The sequence below is a fragment of the Plasmodium gaboni genome, chromosome 14, assembly GCF_001602025.1.
Source record: "Plasmodium gaboni strain SY75 chromosome 14, whole genome shotgun sequence".
NCBI classification, from domain to species: domain Eukaryota; phylum Apicomplexa; class Aconoidasida; order Haemosporida; family Plasmodiidae; genus Plasmodium; species Plasmodium gaboni.
In genome coordinates, this window is record NC_031494.1 from 400407 (window position 1) to 414971 (window position 14565).

Genomic DNA, 14565 nt, shown 5'->3' on the forward strand with positions numbered 1-14565 from the left:
ATATTATTTAGATTTTAATTTATATCTTGGTTTATTTTTCATATGATAAATATATAATGATCCTTTATTAAACAAAGCTTAATCAAATATTTATAAATACCGAAAGGTTTAAAATAAAAAAAAAAAAAAAAAAAAAAAAAAAATGTGTATTACATTTTTTTTCTTTCTTTCTTAATTCAATTTATTATAATAAATATAATCGTACATATATTATATATATATATATATATATCATAATATTTGTTAGCTTTTACACTTTTGAATTATTGGGTTAATAAAAAATATCTCTAATGTGAAATATATAAATAAAAAAAAAAAAAAAATACATAATATAATATTACATCATATCATTATTCTTAAATTAAATGTTTATCTTTTTTTTCTTGTATATGTAAATAAAACAAATTAATAATATTAATTTTAACGTTATAAAATATATTACAAAAACAAGCACGTTTAAAAAATAATAAAAAGTTAAAGATATTTAATACAAAAAAATTGTAGTTCCAAAACAATTAAAAAAAAAATAAAAAAAAAATTAAAATAAAATATAGACAATTGGAATACTTAAATAAATATAATATATATATATATATATATATATATATATATTTGTATGACAAAAAAAATAAATATATAATAAATAAATTAATAAAAATACGATATATATTTATTCCTTTCAACTCTTATGTAGAGAAAATAAAAAATAGGAAGGTACATACATGTACGTGTTTGTTCGACGTTTGCCTTTACTTTTTTTCGTTTTGTAAAAATGCTCATTTTTTTCTTTCTCACATATATTATAAAGATTTAATACATCCAAGAAATTCATATTTGAATAATTAATATCCACATTTGTCATTTCTATATATACATTATTTTGTATATAATAAGATATATTTTTTTCCATGTGAAATTTATTTTTTTGTAATTTTTTTAATATACCTATTTGGAGTTCACATATCCTCTTATAAAATTGTCTTTTCATTTTTTTATAATATTTTTGATTATAAAAATAGGAGTCATTATTTAAAATAATATATGGCCCTAATTTGGAGTGTTTTTCAACGTAAAGGTTATTATAATATGGATATAATATTTCCATATTTTTATTATTAATATTATATATATTATTATTATTATATTCTTCGTGAGAACAATAGGGTATAATCGGGTCATATAAATATTCTTGCATATCTATTTTATTATTATTTAAAAATATTTCATCACATATATCATATATATGATTTCCTTTTTCATATACAAATATATCTATACATTTTATTAATTTTTTTATTTTATGCTCATAATTATTTATGCTATCAGTAGTATTATTCATTATATCATTTTCATATATAGTTGATTTCATAATATTTTTTAAATTACTTAACATGAAATGATTAAGCTGATATTTATTATTTTGTTCAATATAATGTATATAATATTCTTTTATAAAATAACTTAAAAAAATGTATATATTCTTTTTACAATATATATCTTTTGATATAGGTATATAATACCATTTTTCATTATATTTCAAATCATAAGATATATTTGATGATATATAATATTTCTTATATAGATAGAAATTATTGTAATATCTTAATATTAAATAAAATAAATTATAAAAAAAATATTTTTGATATGGGTTTTTCTTATTTAATTGTATTATAGAAAATTCTCTATTTTGTCCTCGAGACAATTTAAATACTACTTTTTTTTTAAAAGAATATATAGGTACATAATAATATACATATTTTTTTATATTACTAAGAAATCGTTTTTTATAATATTCTGATTGAATAATTGTTGGTCTATATCCTTTTGTCAAATATAATACACTCTTGCTAAAATTTTCTACCGATTTATCCCATGTATATGGTCTTAAGTAATCTATAATTTTAAAAATTATCTCATGATTATGTATATCTATATGTATCAACAAAGAATAATCCATAATATCTTGAGAACATAAAAAGTTCGTGTCTTCATTTAATGAATCCATTAAATATTTATAATCATTATATTCTAAATTTATAACTTTAGATTTTATATAATCCCTAAAGTTATCATCAAATAAAACATTATAATTTTTTAAAGCATTATAATTATCAATAGTAAAATTATTATATTTTTCTATAGAATTAGAACTACTATCTACATTTCTATTATTACCTACATCATTTCCTATAAAAGAATGATAATAGTAATAATAATAATACATACTATCTTCCATATTCTCTTTTTTATTATCAACAATTCTATTTATTTCATAATTATTATGAACATCTCCTTCTTCTAATTTATATTTATTATCATTACTTCTCATATTATTCATATGATGCATATTATTTGTATCATCTACATATATATCTTTCATATCTTCCTCTTTTAGTTTTTTATTTCTTTTTTGTAACAAAATTCTTTTTGTTCCTAAATATTCTAAGGATACCATAGTTCCATATAAATATACATTTCTCATATTCTTTCTATAATCTTCTCTTAACATTTTTTTCTTTTTCATCATTTTAAATATACTCCTATTTAATAATATATACATTTTGGTGTCTTCTAATATTTCCTTAATGAACAGATTTTCATTTTTACACCTGTGCATACTATTATCATCGATGTCATAGGCTAAATCGTTTTTCAACCTATTATTATTTTTGTAAATATATATATTTTTTGTCTTCTTTATTTGTTTATTTTTCATTGTCATATTATATAATTTTATTGGACTTACTATTCTTGGAATTATAAAAACATTTATAATACCTCTTATTATTTTTTTTCTTATTCGTTTAAACATCTTATTAATCTTTTCTTGATTAATTTGTTTTACCTTTTTTCTATTAGATAATAAATTTCTTTTAGTTTTATCGTTTCCATCATCTTTACCTTCATTATTATTATTATTATTGTAATCATTTTTATGTTTGCTTTTCATATCTTCTCTTGGTTTTCTTTCTAACCCTTCAATGTTTAATCGATTGATAAAAATACAGGGACTTCTTTCATCTTTTTTTCCTATGTCTATATTAGATTCTTCTTCATTTATAACATTACTATTATAATATTGTTGTGTTGGATGTTTTATTGATTCTTTTATTGGTTGCTCCATTTGTTGGTGTATTTCCTCTTTTTCTTCTTGTTGCACTTCCTGTTGTATTTCATTATTTTTTAATAGTTCTACTAAATAATCCTCAGAATTATTATAATCACAATTAGGTAAAAACGATAAAGGTTCATCACTTATATCATTGACATTTGAAGATATTTTATTCTTGACTTCTTTTGCATTATCTAAGGATAAAAACTCCAAATAAGCATTTTTATTATATATCATGCTACATTCATCATCTTTTCTTTCTTGTAATATAGTATCTTTTAAATGTTTCTCTCTATGCATATATTTTCTAAATGTTTTTAAATTATCAGATATACCAGAAGAATAATCATCTGACATATATTTGTCTTCTGTTATCTTACATGTATTCAAAGAATAACTTTCATTTCTTCCAAAGAAGAAAAATGGGAAGCTGCTTTTTCTTTTTTGTTTAATTAATTTTTGTAAATTTTTTTTTTTTCTTGCTCCTTTTATATCAAATATTAAAATTTTTGAATTTGGATTTTCAATTTTTACATTTTCTAATATAATATAAGTTTTTATATTTTTTTTATTTCTTTTTTTTATTTCAACTTGATATAACCCATACATATAACATAATAATGATTTTTTTTTTTTAAAAACAATATCTGAGAAATATTGAAAGAATTCTTTATATTTATTAATAAATGATTTAAATTCATATTTATTTATTTCTTTTATTATAAATTTATCATCATATGTTTTAACAAAATGTCTTTTTTTATGATCAAAATTTATGAAATTACTTTTTTTAAGGGACTTCATAAAATCTTCTTCTTTATCACATAACAGTTTTCTTAGATAATGAAATTGTAAAGGAAAGTATATATTCACACTTATATTTTCATTCAAATTTATAGTGAATATATCTTCATTCTTACAATTAATATAATAATCTATATCTTCATTTTTTAAATTTACACACAAATTATTAATACATCTTTTAATATATGTATTTATATTATAACAATTTAACCTATTACCTAAAATAAATGATATATTCTTTATTTCGATTTCTGAATATTCAATATTTCTTTTCTTGCTAACAATTAAATTATCACCATAATCATAATAATTATCATTACTACTACTACTACTATAACTACTATTACTACTATTGCTGCTATTACTACTATTATTATTACTATTATTGTTATTTTTTTTATTTTTATTTTTATTCTTATTTTTTTGCTTGATTTTTTCTCCTTTTTGTTGGCTCTCTTTCTCATATAGAACTTTTAATTTGTTCTTATATACATCAGATAATAACGAATGAAATATTATATTTGATGTATCATTTGGATTAAACACAAAGATATAACAACCACTCGTACCTTCTTCTTTATGTTCTTGCTCTTTTTCATTTTTTTTTTCTTTTTCTTTTTTTCTTTTTTTTTTTTTCATATCCTCAAATATTATATATCTATCCTGTTCAATTATTCTTCCTAAATAATGATAAAATAAATTCTGATTACTGGTTTCGTTTTCGTCATTATTATTTAAATTATACATATAGATAATTTTTTTCTTTCGACAACTTTCTATATTATATAGATAATTCCTTTCCTTTATATACAATTTTAAAATATCATATTCTTTATTAACATCAGAATGTGTATTATCTATTATCTGTTTGTTTTCATTTGTCACATGCACAATATGATTAAAATTATGATAACAATTCATAATATTATATAATAATGAAATTTCTTTTTTTCTTCTATTTCTCATAACAAAATTCCTATTATTATATATACCTTGATTATATTGTAATAAACCATTAATATTAATATTAATAGTATTATTATTATCTTTTTTATCCTTAGGTGTTATTTCTTTGCCTTCCTCATTAATATGTTCATAAAAATATATTGGAATATGGTATTCTTTTTTTGTAGATTCAGATATTAATAGATGTAAATTTTCAATATTTGCTTTCTTCCTATATCTTTCCATATTTTCAATTACATTCAATATACTCTGATTAATTCTTTCTATTATAATAATATAAAGAGAAAAAAATATTTCTATATCTAAAGATAAAGATTTATTATTATACATTAATTCTATTATTGCATAATAATAAAAATTAGTAAACACATTTATTAAATATTTCTTATATTGAATCATTTGTTTTTTAAACCTTTTATATATAAAATATTCTTTAATAAATATTTTCTTTGTTTTCTTCATATTATTAGATGATACATCCCTTATTATATTTGTATTATAAGAATTATAATTTGGAGATTTATCTATTTTAATATTATTATTATTATGTTCATATATATGATCATATAATACATCTGCTTTATTATTATTATTATTATCAAATATTGTAGATGTCTTACCATTTAATGAATCATTTATATTTAAAATATTTTTATGTATCTCCTGAGTATTATTATTTGAATGTATATATGTCTGTTTCATCGTGTCTATTATATTTGTAGTATTATTAGATTCTAACAAATTTATTTTTGACATATCTTCTTCATACAAATTTTTAAATCTTTCATTTGTGTTGTCTCTTTCCTCTTTAATTAATAAATAATTATATTCCATTGAATCATAGGATGCATACATTTTGATTAAACGATAGAACTGATTTCTTTTAATAAACATATTTTTATTTAATAATGTTATAATAAAATTAATCATAATATAAAAATTATAAAAAATTCTCTTCATAATAAATAATACATTAAAAAAGAGTAAAGCAGAAAAATTTTTAATTTTAATAAATTTGCATTTATCACATATATTCTTAAAATATAATGGAGAAGAGGAATTGATAGGATTTTGGTTTTGATTTTGTATATTTTTGATATTATTAATATATTTATTATTATTATTATTATTATTACTATTATTATTGTTGTTGTAATATTTATTTATTTTTTTTAGTTTTTCTTTATTTTTTCTGCTATCCTGTTTTTTTTTATTTTTATACATATTTATATTTTTAGACCTGTAATAATGTATAGCACAATTATATATTAAAAACTTAAATGAAGAATATAATGGTAGCATTGAACTATTAAAAAAAGGGAAATTTTCTATTATATTATATAAATTAAAGTTACTATAAAGATTTTCATTTTCAAATTCATTTTTATTAAAATATGTATTTAATATATTGGTTAAGCATTTACATGGAAAATAATAAAATATATCATTATATATTATATTTTTTATATTTTTTTTAATATATAATTTAATATTTCTTTTTATATTATCTATTATATGATTTGTTCCTTTGTATTTATTTAAATTGTATATATTTCCAACTGTTTTATATTTTTTATTATCTTTTTTTTTATTTTTTTCATACTTGATAAAATATTCATTTTTATCATATAAACTAGCTATACGTTTTCTTTTTTTTACAATACTTTTGTATATATTATTTTGATTCAAATGAACAGATATTTTTATATTTCTAAAATTTATTACATAACTATTATTTACACCATTATGATTACAATAAGAATTTCTATAATTCTCTGAATAAATTATACATAATAGAAATTCAATAAATGATATATTTATATTCATATCCCTTTCTTCAACACTATTACATTTTTCACATATTATTCTTAAAAATATACCTTCTTCTGATTCTTCAGTTTTTTCCTTTTTAAATAATATTAACACACGCCTTAGAAATATTTGGATGCACATTTGATGATAGCATAAATAATTCTTGCACATATCGAACGGGCACATCCTAAAAAATAAAAAAATAAAAATATATATATATATATATATATATATATATGTATGTATATAAATGCTTGCATCAACAAGTTATAAGGAAAAAAAAAAAAAAAAGTATATAATTAAAAATAATTTTTAAAAAAGAAACATATTTTATTCATTTTATTTATTTTATTCATTTTATTTATTTTATTCATTTTATTTATTTTATTATTTTTATTTTATTTTATTTTATTTTATTTTATATTTTTTCTTACAGCTTCGAACTCAACGAATGAATAATATAAACAAATTGCTGAAGAGAAATGTCAAAAACATACTTGTGATTAAAAAAGAAATTGTAGAACAATCTTTTACTACTTTGATGTTGATTATCAAACATGTACATATTTATATTATTGTAAATATTATTTATATGCATATAATTTGGACATATAAAATAAATTATCATTTCTATATTTTTAGCTGATTCAAAATTGTAACAATAATATAGAATATTTTGTTTTATTACATTTTCTATTTTTTCATTCATTTTTTTTTCTATATGTATTTGATTTTTTGGAGTCAATTGTGCATTAAATATTTTCATTTGATTTAAGAATAATTCATCATCAAAAATAATATTTTTGTTATTATAATTTAAATATAAACTGTTAATTATTTTTAAATAATAATATAAATATTCATAATTGATATCAGAATTTTTCATAAAACTATTGAAAAGAAAATAATTAACAATATTAATAATTTTATTTTTTTCTGAATTATTGAAAAAGCAATGCTCATAATTATTATATATTTGTTGTTTAATAATACTATTACTTTTTATAATTGAATATAAAGCTTTCATACGTTCACGTCTTAAAGGGTTAGGTATATTTATTAAATGAAATAAATTAGACATAAGATTTATAGGAGTGATTTTCTTTTTTCTCTTCATATTATTATTTTTTTTTATTTCATTATTGTAATAGAAAAAAAAAGATGATGATATTATTAATAAATTTATATTTTGATAATATGTATCATTAGACACATTTGTATATTCCTTTATATTTCTTTCTCGTAAACATATAAATGATCTATTCATATAATTATTTATATACATTTGCTTATATATATGAAATGTTAAAAATATACAAAATTGTAAAATTTTTTTTACCTTTTTAATTATAACTATATTTTTTAAATGATTTATAAGTACCCATTTTTTATTTGGTTGTATACTAGATTCTTTTTCATATAAAGGTATTTTCTTTTCTTTATTTATAAAATAATAATCTATAATATAATCATCCTTCTTATTTTTATAATATATATTTATAAAATTATCTAATATATTTTCTTTTTCGATTTCTTTCTTTAATAACACATCAACATTATTATGCATATTTTCAAAATACACATATGTATTCTTTTCATTTATTGAACATATATTATCATAATTATTATTCTCACAACCATCCATATAATACTCATTGTTATTATTCCCTTTTCTTTTATTTTTTATTATCTCACTTGTTATATTATTATCACTAATATCTTGTTTGCCAAATATACATATCGTTAAAAAATTATTATTACAACATAGAAAAATATTTTTTACATTTTTCTTATATTTTTGAATTTTAAAATAATTAGCTCGAGCAATATAACTCAAGTCAAAATTTTTTATATTCTCATAATTCAAAATGTTTTTACATAATAAGTTTGATAAACGACTCATATTTTTTTTTTTTATGCTCGTAAAAAAATATATTTTCTTACTAAGAAGTAACTTTTTAATATAATAATCTAATTCACCATATACTAGTATGATATTTATATTTTTATTGCTTAGATTCTTCCAAAACATATAAGTATAATTAGAATTGTGGTTAAAATGACTTTCTAAAACATCATATTTTATTTTACGTTCGGCATTTAATAGTAATATTTTTGGGTTCTTAATTTCTAAATCGTCAAAATAAATGGAGCTATTGCTAAAAACAAGTCCGTATATATAAAAGCTGTGGTTTATATTTTTATAGGGGAAGTATTTAATCTAAGTCAAAAAAAAATAAAATAAACAAATATATATATGAAAAAAATATGATAAATATTACATATATATATATATATATATTTTCATATGTGTCTATTTTATTTTTATATTTTTTACCTTTATATTGTTTAATATGTCATAACCATATGTAGGATAATACTTTGATATTTCATTAACAATATTAACAATATTAATATATAGATCCTTCTTTATTTTATAATAATTAAGCTTATTGATAATCAATTTATAAAAGTACTTGTTGAATTGTATATGCGTTTTCAAAGTAAAGTTAATGTTGCTGTGATATATATTTTTATTTTTTTCATTTTCAAAAAAATTAAAAAAAGGATTGAATGCTTCTTTAGATATAGTATCTCTTTTTTTATTTACATTAGTATCTATATGGTTCGGTGGCGTATGTACATAATTTATTAGATCTTGTTTTTTTTTTCTGAACAAATATTTTTCCTTAATCTTTTCAAAAACACGTTTTTTTTTCTTTTCTTCCTTTATAACATTTTCATAGCACTTGTAAATTTTCTCGCTCTTTTTAATAATGTTGACATAAAACTTATTCTTATTTATCAAACTGTAATCTGAAATGTAAAAGGGAGGAATAAAAATATAAGGTAACAGATATGATATAAAAGAAGAAATATATTATTTTAAAATAAAAAAAATAAAAAATAAAATAAAAATAAATGAATATTAAACATGTCCAATAATATATATATATATATTTATATTTATTTATTTATATATATATTATTAATTTTCTTACCGTTCTTATTTATTTCGTATTTCATTAATACCTTCGGCGAAACATCTTGTTGTTTAATATTAAAATGGAGACTCTCTTTCTTGTAATTTTTCCTCTTCAAGATAGTTTTCGTTTTTTCAATTATGGGTTCCCCCTCATTTATGCATAAACTACTGAAATGATTAGACACACTGCTATTTCTAAATTCTAAAAAGGAAACATATGTATATATATATATATATATATATATATATAATATATATATTTATTTATTTAGATACATTATTTTAAATATATATATATATATATATATATATATATATATATATATATATATATTTTTGACAATTCCAACTTACCATTAAAAAGAGGATAATTAAAGATCCATTCAAAAAACTTTTTTGAAGGATTTAATTGTTTAGGATTATTCTGGAAACTTACATATCGGTCTGATAATTTTTCTTCTTCCATACTTATTTTTATATCATTTCATAGAGCTAGTAAATATAATAACAAAATGAAGATATAACTATTTAAATAAAATATATATATATATATATTTTATTATTATTCCATTTTTAGCTCTTTTTTTTTTTTTTTTTTTTTTTCTCCTTTTTTTAAACATTAATGGGAGAAAAATTAAAATGAAAACAAATCAATATTGTATAATAATTTAAAATATATTTTTTCTATTCTTTACAATTATATTATTTTATAAAAATAGCCATTTAAAAATAATCACAAATATATAAATAAATTAAAATATATATATAATACATATATATATTTATATATTAACTTTATTTTTATTTTGTTGTTAAAATAAATAATTTCATAACTTGTTCAAGTTATGGAAAGAATACACATAAAAATAAAAGCTAACAATTAAAATATTAAAAAATAACAACAAAATTAAAATTATATAGTGACATATAACAATAAGAAAATGATTTATAATCTGTTTATAATATAATACTAATTATTTTTTATTAAAAGATTTACATACAAATATTCATCCTCCATTATGTATAAATTGAATGTATAAATAATTATTCGTTCATACTACTCTATATATTATATGAAATTAAAAGAACATATTTTTCTAATTAAAAAAATAATTGTTTTTTTTTAAAATTGAGATGATATATATATAATATATTTTTTGGATTATTTTTTTGTACAATTTATTGGGGAAATTCAAAGGAAAGGAAAAAAAAAAAAAAAAAAAAAAAAATAAAAAAATAAATTATTATTAAGATTATAATAATATATATATATATATATATCTTATTAACATATATATTTTAAAAATTCCCTACAAAAATGACACCATTTTGCTTTATTAAAAAAATCTATATTTATATATATATTATATATATATTTAATAAAAAGAATAATATGCCTTATTGTAAATATAAAACATTTAAGTTTTAGTCTTTTTATAATATAATGTATATTAAATGAAGAAAAAATATAAATATTTATAATATGTATTCCTTAGATTTATATGAATAGGAACCTTTATTTTCTATGTGATGATTTATTAATTTAAAATTGATTTATATTCACAAATTAATATTTTAATGATAAAAAAAAAAAAAAAAAAATTTTATTACCTCACATAAAAAAGATATCATATATATATTTCTCGATATAACAAATGTTTCTCGTACAAATATAAAATATATATATATAAATTATTATTATTTATAATATATTTTTTATTTGTCTTATGATTCAAGTATGTATATATTTTTTTTTTTTCTTCCTCAATGAAATAATATCTATATAGAAGCTTACTTCATAATATTATATAAAGAAAATTTTATCATGACGAATATATATATATATATATATATATATAATATATATATATTATATATTTCCTTATAAAAATACACACAAACTTTAATTAAAACATTAAAAAGAAAAGTAAAAAATAAAAAATAAAAAAAAATATAATATATATAGTCTTTCCTTTATATATATTATTTAAATATCGCTGATTTCTAAAATGTACTTTAATTTTATTCAGAAAAATATATTTCATAATATAATTTGTAATAAATTATTACTCTTTATTTATTCTATACAAAAAAAAAAATAATAAAAAAAAATAATAATAATAATAATTTTATATATAATATAATAATATAATAATATAAAAATATATATTTACATAATGAATAAACATTTCCAAATAAATGTGGGAACTGTGATAATATGTACGCTTTGTGTCGTGAATTTAAAAAATAACGTACATATATAATATATATATATAAATAATTATAATATATATATATATATATATATATATTTATTTTTTAAATAAGAATTTTATTATCCCATTGAGAAAATTATAAATAAAAAAAAAATATATACATTCGTACATATATATTATATATATATATATATATATATTTATTATATTATTAATTTTATTATTATATGATTTATTTAATTTTGTAGCTTTATATATTTTCTTTCCATTGTTCTTATAGATAATTCTTTTTAATTGTTATTTTATATTTTTAAAAAAAAGGACTATAATTGACTTGAAATATTATATATATTATAATTGACGTCGTTTTTCTTCATATATATATATATATTATATATATTGTTGAAATATCGATAATTTCTTGATTAAATAATAATATTATTAAATATATAAAATAAAATAATATAATATAAAATAAAGAGAGAGTTCCTTAAATAAGTACTCTTAATTCATAAAGTATGAAAAAAAAAAAAAAAAAGAAAAAAAAAAGAATTTATATATGGATAATTTAAAATATATATATATAATATATATATATATATATATATATATATATATATATATGTTTAATTTATAAAATTTATGAAGAAATATAATTATATAAAAAGGTATAAATATTATAGTATATTTTTTATTTAATATTTTTCTCATTTTTTTTTTTATAGATAAAAACACACGCAAAAAATAAATAATAAAATTAATAGAATTATAAATAAATATATTATTATAAGGAAATACATACATACATAAATACATATATATATATATATATTATAAATAAAAGAAGGTATGTACAAACATAAAATTTCTCCCTATATATTATATATATATATGTATTATTTAATCTGCCTTTCTATATTGTCATTATAATATAACCTTAAGAATATATATTTATATTTACATATATATATATATATTTTTAATTTACATAATATATGCTCCTATGTCCTATTTCATTATGTTTAGATGTCTGAAGAAGCTGTTGCTTTAGTTGTTGATAATGGAAGTGGCATGGTGAAGTCTGGTTTGGCTGGAGATGACGCTCCAAAATGTGTCTTTCCATCAATTGTAGGAAGACCTAAGATGCCCAACATTATGATAGGTATGGAACAAAAAGAATGTTATGTAGGTGATGAAGCTCAAAATAAAAGAGGAATATTAACTTTAAAATATCCAATAGAACATGGTATTGTCACAAATTGGGATGATATGGAAAAAATATGGCATCATACTTTTTATAATGAATTGAGAGTTTCACCTGAAGAACATCCAGTCTTATTAACTGAGGCTCCATTGAATCCTAAAACTAATAGAGAAAAAATGACTCAAATTATGTTTGAGACATTTGATGTTCCAGCTATGTATGTCAGTATACAAGCCATCTTATCCTTATATGCATCAGGAAGAACAACAGGTATACAATTAAAGGATTTTTATTAAAAAAAAAATATATATATATATATATATATATATATATGTATATATATATATTTTATTGTGAGTTTATTTGAGTAGTTGAAATGTTTTTGAAAGATCGTCAAAATTTTTATGGAGAAAAAAAATTTTTTTTTTTTTTTACATTATGTTATACTATATTTTATATCATTTTATTTTATATCATTTTATTTTATATCATTTTATTTAATTTCATTTCATATTATTTCGTGGCATGAAATTTCCCCTATAGGTATCGTTCTTGATAGTGGAGATGGAGTGAGCCATACCGTTCCAATATACGAAGGATATGTATTACCCCATGCCATAAACAGAATTGACATGGCTGGAAGAGATTTGACATATCACATGATGAAACTGTTCACAGAGAGGGGTCACACATTTACGACAACAGCCGAAAGAGAGATAGTTAGAGATATAAAAGAAAAATTATGTTACATAGCAATGGATTATGATGAAGAACTAAAACGATCTGAAGAACATTCAGATGAAATAGAAGAAATATATGAATTGCCTGATGGAAATTTAATAACTGTAGGAAGTGAAAGATTTAGATGTCCAGAGGCCTTATTTAATCCAACATTAATAGGTAGAGAATGTCCTGGGTTACACATAACAGCTTATCAAAGTATTATGAAATGTGATATAGATATAAGAAAAGAATTATATAATAATATTGTTTTAAGTGGTGGTACTACCATGTATAATAATATAGGAGAAAGGTTAACAAAAGAAATGACCAATTTAGCCCCTTCTTCAATGAAAATTAAGGTTATTGCTCCACCAGAAAGAAAATATTCTGTATGGATAGGAGGATCAATCTTATCATCTCTTTCAACATTCCAACAAATGTGGATAACAAAAGAGGAATATGAAGACTCGGGGCCTAGTATTGTTCATAGAAAATGTTTCTAAGAATGTTATATAAAAGAGAATGCATTATATATATATATATGACAAAAAAAAAAAAAAAAAAAAAAAAAAAAAAAAAATTGGTTTCATTTCTGTATATTTGGCTAATTTAAATTTGGTATATATTTATAAATTTTTTATTTTTTTTTTTTTTTTTTTTTTTTTTTTTTTTAATTTTTTTTTTTTTTTTTTTTTTTTTTTTTTTTTTTTTTTTTTTTTTTTTTTTTTTTTTTTTTTTTTTT

The 14565-nt window shown here is 17.9% G+C and overlaps 2 protein-coding genes across 2 annotated transcripts; one reads left to right on the top strand and one right to left on the bottom strand.

The window, feature by feature from the left end:
• Positions 1-679: 679 nt before the first annotated feature.
• PGSY75_1412400 (hypothetical protein) lies at positions 680-10146 on the bottom strand (the record flags this gene model as incomplete). Its single annotated transcript, XM_018787831.1, has 5 exons — positions 680-6881; positions 7129-8915; positions 9033-9511; positions 9697-9882; positions 10035-10146. 5 exons carry the CDS (start codon positions 10144-10146, stop codon positions 680-682), a joined length of 8766 nt encoding a protein of 2921 aa, XP_018639203.1.
• Positions 10147-12922: 2776 nt separating this feature from the next.
• Positions 12923-14326, top strand: PGSY75_1412500 (actin II; the record flags this gene model as incomplete). Its single annotated transcript, XM_018787832.1, has 2 exons — positions 12923-13370; positions 13644-14326. 2 exons carry the CDS (start codon positions 12923-12925, stop codon positions 14324-14326), a joined length of 1131 nt encoding a protein of 376 aa, XP_018639204.1.
• Positions 14327-14565: the final 239 nt, after the last annotated feature.